At 43.9% G+C, this 18,486-nt stretch overlaps 1 protein-coding gene across 1 annotated transcript in view; it reads left to right on the top strand.

Annotated features, from left to right (window-relative positions):
- The window catches only part of LOC128690373 (uncharacterized), a 44,610-nt gene that overhangs the window by 8,560 nt on the left and 17,564 nt on the right, over nucleotides 1–18,486 (top strand). Inside the window, exon 2 of the mRNA XM_070080596.1 lies at nucleotides 11,174–11,440. Within this exon, the coding sequence (XP_069936697.1) occupies nucleotides 11,174–11,440 (267 nt within the window). The remainder of the gene's footprint in view (nucleotides 1–11,173; nucleotides 11,441–18,486) is intronic.

Genomic DNA, 18,486 nt, shown 5'->3' with positions numbered 1-18,486 from the left:
CATTATACAATTTATAGAGTTAAAAAGTAGCGATATTGCTGGAGATGGAACAAAAGAGGATGATACCTCAGGGAATAGTGTTGACACATTACCAGCAAAAACTGGTGGAAGCACTGGTATCCATACAAGGGAGGTAGGTAGTGGGGAAACAAAAAAAAAATGCACTAGCAGGGAATGCAGCCACAAAAAATACTAGCAAACAAAATTCCAATCTATGCAAATTCTATGTCTTGGGTATCTGCAGGCATGGTATATCTGGAAAAACAGGTGGGACATGCACCTTTGACCATCCCAAAAAATGTCACACTCACATGAAAACAGGAGGGTGCCACTCTCCTCACTGTAACTTATTTCACCCCGAAATGTGTCACTCGTCAGTCCATGAAAGAAAATGCAACAACTTAAACTGCCAGGCACATCTAAAGGGAGCAAGAAGAAACAGACCAGCCAGACCATGGGAAACGAAAGAGGAGAGCCATAACCTCTCCAGAGTTTTTTTTTTTTTAGTGCCAGGAAGGTAAAAAGACTGGCAAGAAATGACAAAAATCTTACACCAACTGAAAACACTTCTGGAGTAGAGGCACATTCATTGGTCTCCACTCCAGAACAACAGATATTAATGCCAGTAAATAAAACCCCACTAAATTCCATCAATATAACGACACTTATCTTTGTAAATATACAGGGTCTAATGCCATCAACAAACAACAAAATTCCTTACATCAAGAGACTGCTCACGGAGTCAAATGCAATGTTTGCAACCTTCACAGAGACCCACATAAAGGATCATTTTTGACAATGAAATATGGATCCCAGAGTATAACCTGTTCAGATGCGACAGACTAAACAGGCAACAAGGGGTAAGGGAGGGTTGGCTTATATGTCACCGAGTCGCTCATTTGCTCAGAACTACTAGTTAGTTTAGTTTAATATGTTTATTATGCATCCCATACCCATCCTGTGGGCGGTAGTCAAAAGATTACAGAGGTACATAATGGGTCCAGGGACTGGGCCTCAAAGTTTTGATAGCTGAGCAAGTTACAGAGGTAATGAATTCACAATACAAAGGTAATGAACTCACAATTTACAAAGGTAATGAACTCCAGGTAGGTCTAGTCACAATCATGACAAGTTACAAAGGTATTTACAGATTACAGAGGTACACAATGGGTCCAGGGACCGGGCTCCAAAGTTTTGATGGCTGAACTAGGTACAAGGTAATGAACTCACAAGTTACAAAGATAATGAATACTGTAAGAATGGTTACTTACGTTTATACATGGCTACAATCATGAACAAATTTTAGAGTAATGAGCAATTCACACTTCCACACCCGGTCACAACTGTAATGAGTTATTGGTGCAAATATTGATTGTTGAGTCACACACACACATATACAAATTCATACACACACACACACACACACACACAAACTCATACACACACACGCACACACACTCCTAGCAAACCTCAGAACAGCATTCCGACATCTTAATAAGGAATCATTCAGGACCCTGTACACCGTGTACGTTAGGCCCATATTGGAGTATGCGGCACCAGTTTGGAACCCACACCTAGCCAAGCACGTGAAGAAACTAGAGAAAGTGCAAAGGTTTGCAACAAGACTAGTCCCAGAGCTAAGAGGTATGTCCTACGAGGAGAGGTTAAGGGAAATCAACCTGACGACACTGGAGGACAGGAGAGATAGGGGGGACATGATAACGACATACAAAATACTGAGAGGAATTGACAAGGTGGACAAAGACAGGATGTTCCAGAGATTGGACACAGTAACAAGGGGGCACAGTTGGAAGCTGAAGACACAGATGAATCACAGGGATGTTAGGAAGTATTTCTTCAGCCACAGAGTAGTCAGTAAGTGGAATAGTTTGGGAAGCGATGTAGTGGAGGCAGGATCCATACATAGCTTTAAGCAGAGGTATGATAAAGCTCACGGCTCATACACACACACACACACACATACACATTCATACACACACACAAAAACACACACACACACACACACACACACACACACACACACACACACACACACACACACACACACACACACACACACACACTCACACACACACACACAGGAGCTTGGACTCGACCCCTGCAATCTCAACTAGGTGAGTGCACATACACACACACACACACACACACACACACACACACACACACACACACACACACACACACACACACACACACACACACACACACACACTTTAGTTTAATATCTTTATGCACCCCATACCCATCCTGTGGGCGGTAGTCAAAAGATTACAAAGGTACATAATGGGTCCAGTGACTGGACCCCAAAGTTATGATAGCTGAACTAGTTACAAAGGTAATGAACTCCAGGTAGATCTGGTCACTAATCATGGCAAGTTGCAGGAGTGTAACAAGCAATATTTTAGCAGAGATCACCCTCGGATGAAAGTGTGAACACTCATGAGCTATTAAATCTCTGCACCAAATTCACTTTAAAGCAGCAAATATAGAGCCTACAAGACTAGAAAATACGCTAGACCTCGTCTTCACTCACAACGACAATCTGATACTTGATATAACCATATTAAAAACAATTCACTCAGATCACAATAGGGGTACAGACATGTATGCACAGGGCTACTGACCAGCAAAATGTGATCAGTTATGAGGATGCCTTCACAAAATTCAACTTCAATAGCAAAAATATACAATGGGAACAATTCAACCATGTCCTAAATGAAACAAGCTGGGAAGATATCTTAAACAACACGGATCCGAACCTTTGCCTAGAAAAAATGAACTCTGGCACTTGAGGTCTGTCCAAGAAACATTCCATTAAGAAAAAGAAAGAGAAGATGTAAACTAAAGACACTCCCTTTACAACTGAAGGCGAAGAATCACAGAACTGCTGAGAGGGACCAATATATCTGTAATACATTGGGAGGCACTGGTCAGATAAATAGCAAATATTGAACTTAAGCTTGAGGAATCTTACAAGAGACAAGAATCTCAGGAAGAACTAAATGCCAGAAAGGAAACTGAAATAAAATAAATACTTCTCTTATGCCAAATCTAAGGGTAAAACATTCAGTACTAGTTGGGGGTGGTACTGCAATCTATTACTCTAACCAACTATCTTGTATTAGCACTAATTGCTTTAGTGATGAATATGGGGAATACATTTTTGCTAATTTTACTCTAAAAAACTTCAAGACGCCTATAACAATCGGTGCCATATACCGGATTCCCCACACAAATATCCCAAACTTCAGTGAGAATCTAAAGTCACTAATAACAAACAGACAAATGAACAAGAACCACCTTCTCTTAGCTGGAGACTTCAATATCAACCTTGGCCTACTTGATGATCAGACTGGAGTTTACCTGGAGTTTACCTGGAGAGAGTTCCGGGGGTCAACGCCCCCGCGGCCCGGTCTGTGACCAGGCCTCCTGGTGGATCAGAGCCTGATCAACCAGGCTGTTGCTGCTGGCTGCACGCAAACCAACGTACGAGCCACAGCCCGGCTGATCAGGAACTGACTTTAGGTGCTTGTCCAGTGCCAGCTTGAAGACTGCCAGGGGTCTGTTGGTAATCCCCCTTATGTGTGCTGGGAGGCAGTTGAACAGTCTTGGGCCCCTGACACTTATTGTATGGTCTCTTAACGTGCTAGTGACACCCCTGCTTTTCATTGGGGGGATGGTGCATCGTCTGCCAAGTCTTTTGCTTTCGTAGTGAGTGATTTTCGTGTGCAAGTTCGGTACTAGTCCCTCTAGGATTTTCCAGGTGTATATAATCATGTATCTCTCCCTCCTGCATTCCAGGGAATACAGGTTTAGGAACCTCAAGCGCTCCCAGTAATTGAGATGTTTTATCTCCGTTATGCGCGCCGTGAAAGTTCTCTGTACATTTTCTAGGTCGGCAATTTCTCCTGCTGATTTCATCAACAATATGAACAACACACTTCTCATACCAACAATAACTAAACCAACCAGGCTGACTGAGCCAAGTGCAACCATAATAGACCACATATGGACCAATATACTAGCCCCCCTTAAATCAGGGATAATCACAGACAGCACTACTGACCACTACCCAACCTTCCTCTTAACAAACATTAGTAAGCCACCACTCGAATACAACAAAGTTTCATTTAGACTCCATGACGAGGCCTCAATAAGGAATTTCACAGCAGACCTAGAGACTGTTGACTGGCCTACAGAATTCTCCAATGCCAATGGTATTGACGATTGGACAGACATTTTTCTTAACAAAATACTTAGACTATACAACAAACCTTGTCCTATAAAAACGAAACAGATCACGAATAAACGGCTTGGTTGCCCATGGCTAACCAGCAGCATTCTGAAATCCATTGATAAGTAACACCAATATGAAAAGCAATATAGACAGGGCTTAATACACAAAGATATTCTTAAACAATATTCAACAGTTCTCACCAAATTAATAAAGAAAGCCAAACTGTACTACTCCAGCAGATTCACTGACACAAGAGGAGATATAAAAAAGACCTGGAAAACACTTTCCCAGATTCTGGGGACCCATAAACTGAAAAAAAAACAAGAATATTGTTCTAACTAAACCTCATGAAACACCACTACATCCCACTGATACAGCTAACAAGATAAACGACTTCTTCTCAAACATAGGATCTAATCTCGCCAGTAAAATCCTACATACTAATGCCCATGCCGGGGACTACCTAGATGGGAATTTCCCAAATTCCTTCTATCTTGTACCAACTGAGCCCACGGAAGTCACCGCGATCATAAAGTCACTTAAAAATAACTCGGGGAATCTGTCTCACGTCCCACCATTATTGTACAAGCGAGCGGCCCATGTCCTTTCGCATGCTATTACATTATTTTTTAACAAGTCACTAGAAACTAGCACTTTCCCGACACTACTCAAGACAGCAAGGGTTACACCAATACATGAAGGTGGTGACCCTACAGACGTAAACAACTATAGGCCAATATCAAACTTACCATTGCTATCCAAGATCTTCGAGAAACTCGTGCACAGGAGACTATATTCATTTATAACGTAACAAAACATACTCAACCCCTGCCAATTTGGATTCAAAAAATAAAAGCACTAATGATGCAATTATAAAAATGCTAGACCTGCTTTACACAGCATTGGAAAATAAGGAATATCCGCTAGGAATTTTGATTGACCTAAGAAAAGCGTTTGACACAGTAGACCACGGCATCCTACTCCACAGACTTGACCACTATGGTATAAGAGGCCATGCGCTTGCATATTTTAAATCCTACCTTTCTAATAGGTATCAGTATGTTACCATTAAAGACACAGCCTCATCAATACGTCCACTTGATACTGGAGTTCCGCAGGGAAGTGTCCTTGGACCCCTGCTCTTCCTCATTTACATCAATGATCTTCCAAACATATCCCAACACCTGAAACCCATTCTCTTTGCTGACAACACGATTTATGTCATCTCCCACCCTAATCTTGCCACCCTCAACACTGTTGTTAACGAGGAGCTGATCAAAATATCGACTTGGATGACAGCCAATAAACTTACGCTTAACACTGACAAAACCTACTGTATTATGTTTGGTAGCAGAGCAGGTGTTGCGTAACTTAACATTAAGATCGACAACACTCTAATTGCCAGACATAATGAGGGCAAATTCCTTGGCCTATACCTCCACAACAACCTAAATTTCAGCACCCATATCCAACACATAACAAAAAAAGTACCCAAAACGGTGGGGATCCTCTCCAAGATACGATACTACGTACCGCAAACTGCCCTTCTCACACTATACCATTCATTTATATATCCATACCTCACCTATGCTATCTGTGCTTGGGGTTCAACTGCAGCAACACACCTTAAGCCAATAATAACCCAACAAAAAGCCACAATAAGAATAATCACTAAATCCCATCCCTGGCAACACACTCCCCACTCTTCATAGATCTAAACTTACTCCCTGTTCAGAACATCCACACTTACTACTGTGCAGTCTATATCTACAGGACCTTAAATTCCAATATTAACCTTGACCTAAAATGCTTTCTTGATAGTTGTGACAGGATCCACAGGCATAACACCAGACACAAACATCTCTATGACATTCCCCGTGTTCGACTAAACCTTTACAAAAATTCAATGTATTTCAAAGGACCTAAAATCTGGAACACCCTACCTGAAAACTCTAGAACTGCAGATACATTCATCACTTTCAAAACTACAGTTAGAAAACATCTTATCTCCCTGATACACCCCGACAACTAACTACATGATAACCACCTGGTGGTTCACAATTACACTCACTCACCCACTGACTATAAACCCAGAAATACTAATCTTAATCTTAAAATAATAAACCCTAACTAGTCATAAGTTTGCCTATGATACTCCAATATAGACACTTTGTATTGTGCCAAAACAAAAGCATTCACATTGCTAAACTCACAAATTATGATGTAGTCACTTAGCCTTAATACCATAATCTGTAAGGATTTAATGTTAAGATTTAATCTAAGTCTGCTCGAAATGCCTAGCCATGCTAGGTGTCCTAGTGACCCCCTCTGTAATTAGTATTTTATAACATGTAAACCACACAATACCCAAAACCTGTAAACCCCACATTGTAACCCTTATAGAGAATAAACTTGAATTGAATTGAATTGAATTGAATAGTGATATTTTCTTCCATTCAATGGTAATTCATATTGGTAATTATCACTTATGCAATGAAGTTGACTTTTTTGGCATTTTGGAAAAAGAGTTTGGCCGCATATGGGCTGGGAAGTCTGGCGACCCTGGTGCCCTATACTCGGATTTTTGCTTTTCATGACTTCGTGTAAAAAATGTAACCGGACCTTTACATGCATTGGTACTTGTCCAAGTGGACCCTTGCTCATAGTAGTTGAGTAGCCCTGCTGTAGAGGATAAACAAAATGCAGATGTAGTATACACAGACTTTGTGAAAGCCTTGGACAAATGCGACCATGGTGTAATAGCACACAAAATGTGTGATAAAGGAATAACAGAAAAAAATGGTAGATGGATCTATAACTTCATAGCAAATAGAACACAAAAAGTAATAGTAAACAGAGTAAAATCTGAGGCAGCTACGATGAAAAGCTCTGTTCCACAAGGCACAGTACTCGCTCCCATCATATTCCTCATTCTCATATCCTCTGCAGATGACACCCAAATTGCCATGACAGTGACCTCCATCGAAGACATTGCGAGACTCTAAGCTGACATCAACCAAATCTTCAAATGGGTCACTCAAAACAATATGAAGTTAAATGAAGAGAAATTTGAACTACTCAGATTTGAAAAACTTTAGGAAATTAAAACTGTATCATGGTATACAATAAATTCTAACCATAACAGTAGAGCGACAAAGTAATGTGAAGGACGTGGGAATGATAATGTCAGAGGATCTCGCCTTCAAAGACCACAATGTATCTACCGCATCTGCTAGAAAAATGATAGGATGGATAATGAGAACCTGTAAAACTAGGGACGCCAATCCCATGATGATTCTCTTCAAATCGCTTGCTCTCTCTAGGCTGGAACACTGCTGTACACTAACTGCCCCCTTCAAGGCAGGCGAAATTGCTGACCTGGAGAGTGTACAAAGAATTTTCACAGCACACACAACTACGATAAATCACCTAAATTACTGGAAATAATTGAAGTCCATTGATTTGCATTCCCTGGAACGCAGGCGAGAAAGATACTTGATAAGTGTCAGGGGCCCAACTACCTCCCAGCATACATAAGGGGGATTACCAATAGACCCCTGGCTGTCTTCAAGAAGGTGCTGGACAGGCACCTAAAGTCAGTACCTGACCAGCCTCACTGTGGTTCGTATGTCAGTTTGCATGTGGCCAGCACTAACAGCCTTGTTGATCAGACTCTGATCCACCACTAGGACTGGTCTCAGACCGGGCCGAGGGGGCGTTGACCCCCGAAACCCTCTCCAGGTATGTGTGGAGGGTGTCCTAGTTCCCCAAGTGACGTCTTAGACCTCTAAACTGCAGTTGCCTCAAAAACCTAGGAAGCCTGGTTACAAGTCATGTTTCTGACCAATCCCGAACACACATCACTTGGGAGCTATGCTACCCTCTTCACATGGGATCGAATTCTACTGACTGTGATCTTTCTCTGTATATACCTCCACTTGTTTCTGCGTGATGCATTGATATAAAATAGCTTGTGCGGCCAGCACATACAGGAGAGTGAAATAGCTGGAAACCATGCCTGAGGCTCACTGGTGTGTCCGGGGCTAGGAAGAAATGTCTTTTAACCAGACTAACTGGCTTTTTGAGTCATCTGTAGCTTATGTAATAAATAATAATAATAATAATAATAATAATCTTTATTTCTACAAATACATGTACAAGGTATACAGGCCTAGCTGACATCAATGACATACTACTACATAGAAAGCCGCTTGTTATGCGGAGCATTTCGAGCAAATTAGGTCACTTTTGTCCCAGGATGCGACCCACACCAGTCGACTAACACTCAGGTACCCATTTTTACTGATCGGTGAACATGGACAACCGGTGTAAGGAAACACGCCCAATGTTTCACCCTTTGCCGAGAATCGAACCCGGACCCTCACTGTGTGAAACAAAAGCTTTCGCCATGGTGAGGGTCTAAGCTTCAAACAACTGTTTGCCATACTCCTTGCACTCAAATGCGTCCATGTATCTAAGGTTGACACTTTAATTGTAACTGATTCTCTGTTATCCATAAATGCTCTCAACTCATTAAGTATAAATTGTGGCATGCTTGTGTCAGACGCCAGACACAGGTATGGTAAGATTGTGGACAGTGGAGTCAGAGTGCACATGCTGTGGATTCCATCTCACATTGGTCTTCAGATGCATGATAGAACTGATAAACTGGCTAAGCTGTATGCTTTCAAAGAGGGAGTAGATTACAATCTTGGGTTGTCAGTTAGCAGTTTGAGAACAATAATACAAAAAGAACTTCAAATGAACTTTATTAACTTAAGACTTAGGGAGATTGACACCAGTCAGTCCATCTATCATCATTCCATCATGCAGGAGGAGCCGCATGTCTATGGTGCATCCAACAAAATAAGCAGACTCTTGGATGTCACTACCGCCCGGCTCCGGCTGGGTTACAAGTAACTTTGGCAGGTTAAATCACCACCACCAGATGTCGACCAAACGAAATGTAAACTTTGCCAGATGGACTATTGTCACACCCTGCGTCATTATGTACTGGAGTGCGATCATATTAATGAATTTCGAGACAACACATTCAGAAATGTTCAAGAAATGGCAAAGTATTTTATCCACAGTGGTATATTACAGTCCATTCTGGAGAAATACCCTGACTTTGCAAGCTGTAAATAAAGCATTACCTTGTGTGTGTGTGTGTGTACTCTCCTAGCTGAGGTTGCAGGGGTCGATTCCGAGCTCCTGGCCCCGCTTCTACACTGGTCGCTACTAGGTCACTCTCCCTGAACCGTGAGCTTTATCATACCTCTGCTTAAAGCTATGCATGGATCCTGCCTCCACTACACCGCTTCCCAAACTATTCCACTTACTGACTACTCTGTGGCTGAAGAAATACTTCCTAACATCCCTGTGATTCATCTGTTTCTTCAACTTCCAACTGTGTCCCCTTGTTACTGTGTGTGTGTGTGTGTGTGTGTGTGTGTGTGTGTGTGTGTGTGCGTGTGTGTGTGTGTGTGTGTATGTTTGTATGCTCGTGTGCATGTGTCTGCGTGCACCCTCGTGTGTGTGTGTGTGCGCGCGCGCGCTCGTGTGGGTGTATGACCCACTTAATATTTGAACTCATTACAATTGTGACCGGGCGTGGACGTGTCAGTAGCTCATTACTTTGTAATTTGTTCATGATTGTAACCATGTACATGTATAAGAGTGTAGATGATTCATTACCTTTGTAACTTGCCATGATTGTGACCAGATCTACCTGGAGTTCATTATCTTTGTAACTAGTTCAGCTATCATAACTTTAGGGTCCAGTCCCTGGACCCATTATGTACCTCTGTAACCTTTTGACTACCGCCCACAGGATGGGTGTGAGGCTCATAATAACCATATTAAACTAAACTAAGACGTCACTTGGGGGAGCTATGCCACCCTCCATACATGGGTTTGAATCCTGCTGATCTTTCTTTGTATATACCTCCACTTGTTTCTGCGTGATGCATTGATATAAAATCGCTCGTGTGGTCAGCATATACAGGAGAATGAAATAGCTGGAAACTAGGCCTCCTAATGGATCACAGTCTGATTAACCCGGCTGTTACTGCTGGCTACCCACAGTTCAACATAAACGAAAACAAACTTTATTTCTATCTGCAGTATTATAAAATGTAATTTACATGTAATAAAATATCAAGCACAAAAGAAAGCCACTAGCATGCAGTGTAATGTGGAGCCTAGCGAGGCTGGTCAGGAACTGACCTTGGGAATCTATCCAGTTTCCTCTTGAAGATAGCAAAGGGTCAATCAGTATTTTCCCCTATTGCATGGTGAGAGGCTGTTGAATAGCCTTGAACCCCTTACATTTATTGTGCTTCTCAGGGTATTCATGATACTCCTGCTTTTCATTGGGAGTTATTTGGCACTGTCTACCGAGCCTCTGGTTTCGTAGGGAGTGATTCATGTGTGCATATTTGGGACCAGTCCCTTCTAAGATTTTCCATGTATCATTTGTAGTGTTTCATTGTCGTCTTCGTTTCGAGTACAGGTCGAAGGAGTTCAAATGTTCCCGGAAATTTAGGTGTTTGTACATTCTCTAGATCTGCAGTATTCCAGCCTAGAGAGAACAAATGACTTAGAGGACCATCACTAGTGTGGCATTCCTTGTTTTTAAAGTTCTCATTATTCATTTTATCATTTTCCTAGCGGCTGTGAATATATAATTAACAGTTGTGCATTGTGACCATTTTTAATATATAACCTATCTGTGGAATGACAAAGGATCACAAGGAGTTCTTCCATCAAGGACTAAGGGTGCATCCTTTCTTTTCTTGGATCGTACCTGATTGCTTCCCATTCCCCAGGACCTACATAATTATTACGTGTTTAGCGCTTCCTCTTGAATAAAATAAAATCAATTTAAAATGAGTTCTCTTGTTGGTTCAACAGAATTGTTGCAGGAGGCTGCAGTGAACCTGCAGCACCAGCGACACATTGAGCGCTGGGTTGGTGCTGGCAAGTCCCTCCCTCACCATGAAGCACTGGGTGGACGCTCTCGTCCCACTCGCCGACCTCCCTCTTCCTCCTCTTCCGCCTCCTCTTCCAGCAGCTGCAGGCAGACCTCAAGACCACACATGCAGACCAAACGCTCCCACGAAGCTATCAAGAGCATGGGTCTCTACCAGCCCAACACACACTATGTTCCTCCACCTCCCAGTGAGTAGTGCATGGGCTCTCTTCTCACATTATCATTAGACACACTGCACTGTGCAAATATCTCCCACTTGAAAACTATGCGTTGTGGCTAAGGTATATAGAAGGGTTAATGTGTGAAACGAGAAAGGTGCAAGATTAAGGGATGAATTGCGGATGAGTGGGAAGGAAAGGTGGCTGTTCCGTACGGTATTCTGTCAGCTATATCGTCCTGTAATTTCCTACCGTTTCGCCTTTCTGTCGCATTGTGCAGTACGGTAAAAAAAAATGTACCTTATCTCCCCGTAACTCCATACCTTTTCCATACTTTTAAAGAAATATAATTCTGCCCCTTTTGATTTCAGCTAGCTGAGCACTGTTAATATGTCTTCCACTTAAAGCCCCAGTAATTATAACAGCGGTAGCAATGACTTTAATATCGATGAAACTCCCAAACAGCAACTGTGAAGTCAGCTGATTTATTCAAGCACATAAAACAAACACACACACACAAGAAAGGAATGATCTCATCAACAGCAGCCAACATGGTTTCAGGGACGGGAAATCCTGTGTCACAAACCTACTGGAGTTCTATGACATGGTGACATGGAGAGGGGTGGGTGGATTGCATATTCTTGGACTGCTAGAAGGCGTTTGACACAGTTCCACACAAGAGATTAGTGCAAAAACTGGAGGACCAAGCACGGATAACAGGGAAAGCACTACAATGCATCAGGGAATACTTGTCAGGAAGACAGCAGCGAGCCATGGTACGTGGCGAGGCGCCAGAGTGGGCACCTGTGACCAGCGGGGTCCCACAGGGGTCAGTCCTAGGACCAGTGCTGGTTCTGGTATTTGTGAACGACATGATGGAAGGAATAGACTCTGAGGTGTCCCTGTTTGCAGATGACGTGAAGTTGATGAGAAGAATTCACTCGATCGAAGACCAGGCAGAACTACAAAGGGATCTGGACAGGCTGCAGACCTGGTCCAGCAATTGGCTCCTGGAGTTCAATCCCACCAAGTGCAAAGTCATGAAGATTGGGGAAGGGCAAAGAAGACCGCAGACGGAGTACAGTCTAGGGGGCCAGAGACTACAAACCTCACTCAAGGAAAAAGATCTTGGGGTGAGTATAACACCAGGCACATCTCCTGAAGCGCACATCAATCAAATAACTGCTGCAGCATATGGGCGACTAGCAAACCTCAGAACAGCATTCCGACATCTTAATAAGGAATCGTTCAGGACCCTGTACACCGTGTACGTTAGGCCCATATTGGAGTATGCGGCACCAGTTTGGAACCCACACCTAGCCAAGCACGTAAAGAAACTAGAGAAAGTGCAAAGGTTTGCAACAAGACTAGTCCCAGAGCTAAGAGGTATGTCCTACGAGGAGAGGTTAAGGGAAATCAACCTGACGACACTGGAGGACAGGAGAGATAGGGGGGACATGATAACGACATACAAAATACTGAGAGGAATTGACAAGGTGGACAAAGACAGGATGTTCCAGAGATTGGACACAGTAACAAGGGGACACAGTTGGAAGTTGAAGACACAGATGAATCACAGGGATGTTAGGAAGTATTTCTTCAGCCACAGAGTAGTCAGTAAGTGGAATAGTTTGGGAAGCGATGTAGTAGAGGCAGGATCCATACATAGCTTTAAGCAGAGGTATGATAAAGCTCACGGTTCAGAGAGAGTGACCTAGTAGCGATCAGTGAAGAGGCGGGGCCAGGAGCTCGGACTCGACCCCCGCAACCTCAACTAGGTGAGTACACACACACACACACACACACACACACACACACACACACACACACACACACACACACACACACACACACATCATGTATGAAAGGCCCCTGGGAGCTAGTGATCATGTGGTTCTGTGCTTCGACTACATAGTTGAGCTCCAAGTGGAGAGAGTAGCAGGAATAGGCTGGGAAAAGCCAAACTACAGAAGGGGGAACTACTCAGGCATGAGGAACTTCCTTCAAGACATTCAGTGGGAGAGGGAACTCACAGGAAAACCAGTACAAGAAATGATGGACTGTGTGGCAACAAAATGCAAGGAGGCAGAGGAGTGGTTTGTTCCCAAGGGAAACAGAAATAATGGGAAGAACAGAACGAGTCCTTGGTTCACCCAAAGGTGTAGGGAGGCAAAAACTAGGTGTACTAGAGAATGGAAAAGGTACAGAAGACAGAGAACTCAGGAAAATAAAGAAATCAACCGAAGAGCCAGAAACGAATATGCACAGCTAAGAAGGGAGGCTCAGAGACAATATGAAAATGACATAGCATCAAAAGTAAAGACTGACCCGAAGCTGTTGTACAGCCACATCAGGAGGAAAACAACAGTCAAGGACCAGGTAATCAGACTGAGGAAGGGTGATGGGGAATTCACAAGAAACGACCAGGAGGTATGTCAGGAGCTCAACACAAGATTTAAAGAGGTATTTACAGTGGAAACCAGTAGAACTCCAGGAAATCTGAACAGGGGGGCACACCAGCAAGTGCTGGATGAGGTACATATAACCAAGGAGGAGGTGAAGAAGCTGCTATGCGAACTTGACACCTCAAAGGCGGTGGGACCAGACAACATCTCTCCATGGGTCCTTAAAGAGGGAGCAGAGATATTGTGTGAGCCATTAACAAAGATCTTCAACACATCATTTGAAACTGGGCAACTCCCTGAGGTATGGAAAATGGCAAATGTAGTCCCAATTTTTAAAAAGGGAGACAGACATGAGGCACTAAACTACGGACCTGTATCACTAACGTGTATAGTATGCAAGGTCATGGAGAAGATCATCAGGAGGAGAGTGGTGGGGCACCTGGAAAGAAACAAGTGTATAATTGACAACCAGCACGGTTTCAGGGAAGGAAAATCCTGTCACAAACCTACTAGAGTTTTATGACAAGGTGACAGAAGTAAGACAAGAGAGAGAGGGGTGGACACTGGAGGACAGGAGAGATAGGGGGGACATGATAACGACATACAAAATACTGAGAGGAATTGACAAGGTGGACAAAGACAGGATGTTCCAGAGATTGGACACAGTAACAAGGGGACACAGTTGGAAGTTGAAGACACAGATGAATCACAGGGATGTTAGGAAGTATTTCTTCAGCCACAGAGTAGTCAGTAAGTGGAATAGTTTGGGAAGCGATGTAGTAGAGGCAGGATCCATACATAGCTTTAAGCAGAGGTATGATAAAGCTCACGGTTCAGAGAGAGTGACCTAGTAGCGATCAGTGAAGAGGCGGGGCCAGGAGCTCGGACTCGACCCCCGCAACCTCAACTAGGTGAGTACACACACACACACACACACACACACACACACACACACACACACACACACACACACACACACACACACACACACACACACACACACATCATGTATGAAAGGCCCCTGGGAGCTAGTGATCATGTGGTTCTGTGCTTCGACTACATAGTTGAGCTCCAAGTGGAGAGAGTAGCAGGAATAGGCTGGGAAAAGCCAAACTACAGAAGGGGGAACTACTCAGGCATGAGGAACTTCCTTCAAGACATTCAGTGGGAGAGGGAACTCACAGGAAAACCAGTACAAGAAATGATGGACTGTGTGGCAACAAAATGCAAGGAGGCAGAGGAGTGGTTTGTTCCCAAGGGAAACAGAAATAATGGGAAGAACAGAACGAGTCCTTGGTTCACCCAAAGGTGTAGGGAGGCAAAAACTAGGTGTACTAGAGAATGGAAAAGGTACAGAAGACAGAGAACTCAGGAAAATAAAGAAATCAACCGAAGAGCCAGAAACGAATATGCACAGCTAAGAAGGGAGGCTCAGAGACAATATGAAAATGACATAGCATCAAAAGTAAAGACTGACCCGAAGCTGTTGTACAGCCACATCAGGAGGAAAACAACAGTCAAGGACCAGGTAATCAGACTGAGGAAGGGTGATGGGGAATTCACAAGAAACGACCAGGAGGTATGTCAGGAGCTCAACACAAGATTTAAAGAGGTATTTACAGTGGAAACCAGTAGAACTCCAGGAAATCTGAACAGGGGGGCACACCAGCAAGTGCTGGATGAGGTACATATAACCAAGGAGGAGGTGAAGAAGCTGCTATGCGAACTTGACACCTCAAAGGCGGTGGGACCAGACAACATCTCTCCATGGGTCCTTAAAGAGGGAGCAGAGATATTGTGTGAGCCATTAACAAAGATCTTCAACACATCATTTGAAACTGGGCAACTCCCTGAGGTATGGAAAATGGCAAATGTAGTCCCAATTTTTAAAAAGGGAGACAGACATGAGGCACTAAACTACGGACCTGTATCACTAACGTGTATAGTATGCAAGGTCATGGAGAAGATCATCAGGAGGAGAGTGGTGGGGCACCTGGAAAGAAACAAGTGTATAATTGACAACCAGCACGGTTTCAGGGAAGGAAAATCCTGTCACAAACCTACTAGAGTTTTATGACAAGGTGACAGAAGTAAGACAAGAGAGAGAGGGGTGGATCGACTGCATATTTTTGGACTGCAAGAAGGCCTTCGACACAGTTCCTCACAAGAGGTTACTGCAAAAGCTAGAGGATCAGGCACACATAACAGGAAAGGCACTGCAATGGATCAGAGAATATCTGACAGGGAGGCAACAACGAGTCATGGTACGCGACGAGGTGTCAGAGTGGGCGCCTGTGACAAGCGGGGTTCTACAGGGGTCAGTCCTAGGACCTGTGCTGTTCTTGGTATATGTGAACGACATAACGGAAGGGATAGATTCAGAAGTGTCCTTGTTTGCAGATGATGCGAAATTAATGAGAAGAATCAAATCGGATGAGGATCAAGCAGGACTACAAAGAGACCTGGACAGGCTACAAGCCTGGTCCAGCAACTGGCTCCTTGAATTTAACCCTGCCAAATGCAAAGTCATGAATATTGGGGAAGGGCAAAGAAGACCGCAGACACAATATAGTTTAGGTGGCCAAAGACTGCAAACCTCACTCAAGGAAAAAGATCTGGGGGTGAGTATAACACCGAGCATATCTCCTGAGGCGCACATCAATCAGATAACTGCTGCAGCATACGGGCGCCTGGCAAACCTACGGATAGCGTTCCGATACCTCAGTAAGGATTCGTTTAAGACTCTGTATACCATTTACGTCAGGCCCATACTGGAGTATGCAGCACCAGTTTGGAATCCACACCTAGTCAAGCACGTCAAGAAATTAGAGAAAGTGCAAAGGTTTGCAACAAGACTAGTCCCAGAGCTACGGGGATTGTCCTACGAAGAAAGGTTGAGGGAAATCGGCCTGACGACACTGGAGGACAGGAGGGTCAGGGGAGACATGATAACGACATATAAAATACTGCGCGGAATAGACAAGGTGGACAAAGACGGGATGTTCCAGAGAAGGGACACAGACACAAGAGGTCACAATTGGAAGTTGAAGACTCAGATGAATCAAAGGGATGTTAGGAAGTATTTCTTCAGTCATAGAGTAGTCATGCCGTGAAATAGCCTAGAAAGTGACGTAGTGGAGGCGGGAAATATACATAGTTTTAAGGCGAGGTATGATAGAGCTCATGGGGCAGGGAGAGAGAGGACCTAGTAGCAATCAGCGAAGAGGCGGGGCCAGGAGCTGTGACTCGACCCCTGCAACCACAAATAGGTGAGTACAAATAGGTGAGTACAACACCAAGCACATCTCCTGAAGCGCACATCAACCAAATTACTGCTGCAGCATATGGGCGCCTAGCAAACCTCAGAACAGCATTCCGACATCTTAATAAGGAATCGTTCAGGACCCTGTACACCGTGTACGTTAGGCCCATATTGGAGTATATGGCACTAGTTTTGAACCCACACCTAGCCAAGCAGGTAAAGAAACTAGAGAAAGTGCAAAGGTTTGCAACAAGACTAGTCCCAGAGTTAAGAGGTATGTCCTACGAGGAGAGGTTAAGGGAAATCAACCTGACGACACTGGAGGACAGGAGAGATAGGGGGGACATGATAACGACATGCAAAATACTGAAGGTGGACAAAGACAGGATGTTCCAGAGATGGGACACAGCAACAAGGGGCACAGTTGGAAGTTGAAGACACAGATGAATCACAGGGATGTTAGGAAGTATTTCTTCAGCCACAGAGTAGTCAGGAAGTGGAATAGTTTGGGAAGCGATGTAGTGGAGGCAGGATCCATACATAGCTTTAAGTAGAGGTATGATAAAGCTCACGGTTCAGGGAGAGTGACCTAGTAGCGACCACTGAAGAGGCGGGGCCAGGAGCTTGGACTCGACCCCTGCAACCTCAACTAGTTGAGTACACACACACACACACACACACACACACACACACACACAAATATACAAACACACACACACGCACACACACACACACACACACCAGCGACAGTATGAAAACGACATGGCATCGAAAGTCAAATCTGACCCGAAACTGCTGTACAGCCACATTAGGAGGAAGACAACAGTCAAGGACCAGGTGATAAGGCTGAGGAAAGAAGGTGGAGAACTCACAAGAAACGATCAAGAGGTATGTGAGGAGCTCAACACGAGATTTAAGGAAGTATTTACAGTAGAGACAGGAAGGACTCTGGGGGGACAGACCAGATGGGGACACCAGCAAGGAATACACCAACAAGTGTTGGACGACATACATACAGATGAGGAGGAGGTGAAGAAACTGCTAAGGGACATCGATACCTCAAAGGCAATGGGACCGGACAACATCTCCCCGTGGGTCCTTAGAGAGGGAGCAGATATGTTGTGCGTGCCACTTACCACAATCTTCAACACGTCCCTGGAAACTGGGCAACTACCTGAGGTATGTAAGACGGCAAATGTAGTTCCCATTTTTAAAAAAGGAGACAGAAAAGAGGCACTAAACTATAGACCTGTGTCATTGACGTGTATAGTATGCAAAATTATGGAGAAGATTATCAGGAGGAGAGTGGTGGAACACCTGGAACGGAACAAGAGTATAAATGCCAACCAGCACGGATTCACGGAAGGCAAATCTTGTGTCACAAACCTTCTGGAGTTTTATGATAAAAT

Source organism: Cherax quadricarinatus, unplaced genomic scaffold, assembly GCF_038502225.1.
Source record: "Cherax quadricarinatus isolate ZL_2023a unplaced genomic scaffold, ASM3850222v1 Contig658, whole genome shotgun sequence".
Classification (NCBI taxonomy): domain Eukaryota; kingdom Metazoa; phylum Arthropoda; class Malacostraca; order Decapoda; family Parastacidae; genus Cherax; species Cherax quadricarinatus.
The sequence above is the reverse complement of the archived record's forward strand: the minus strand, read 5'-3'. Positions and strand labels throughout refer to the sequence as shown.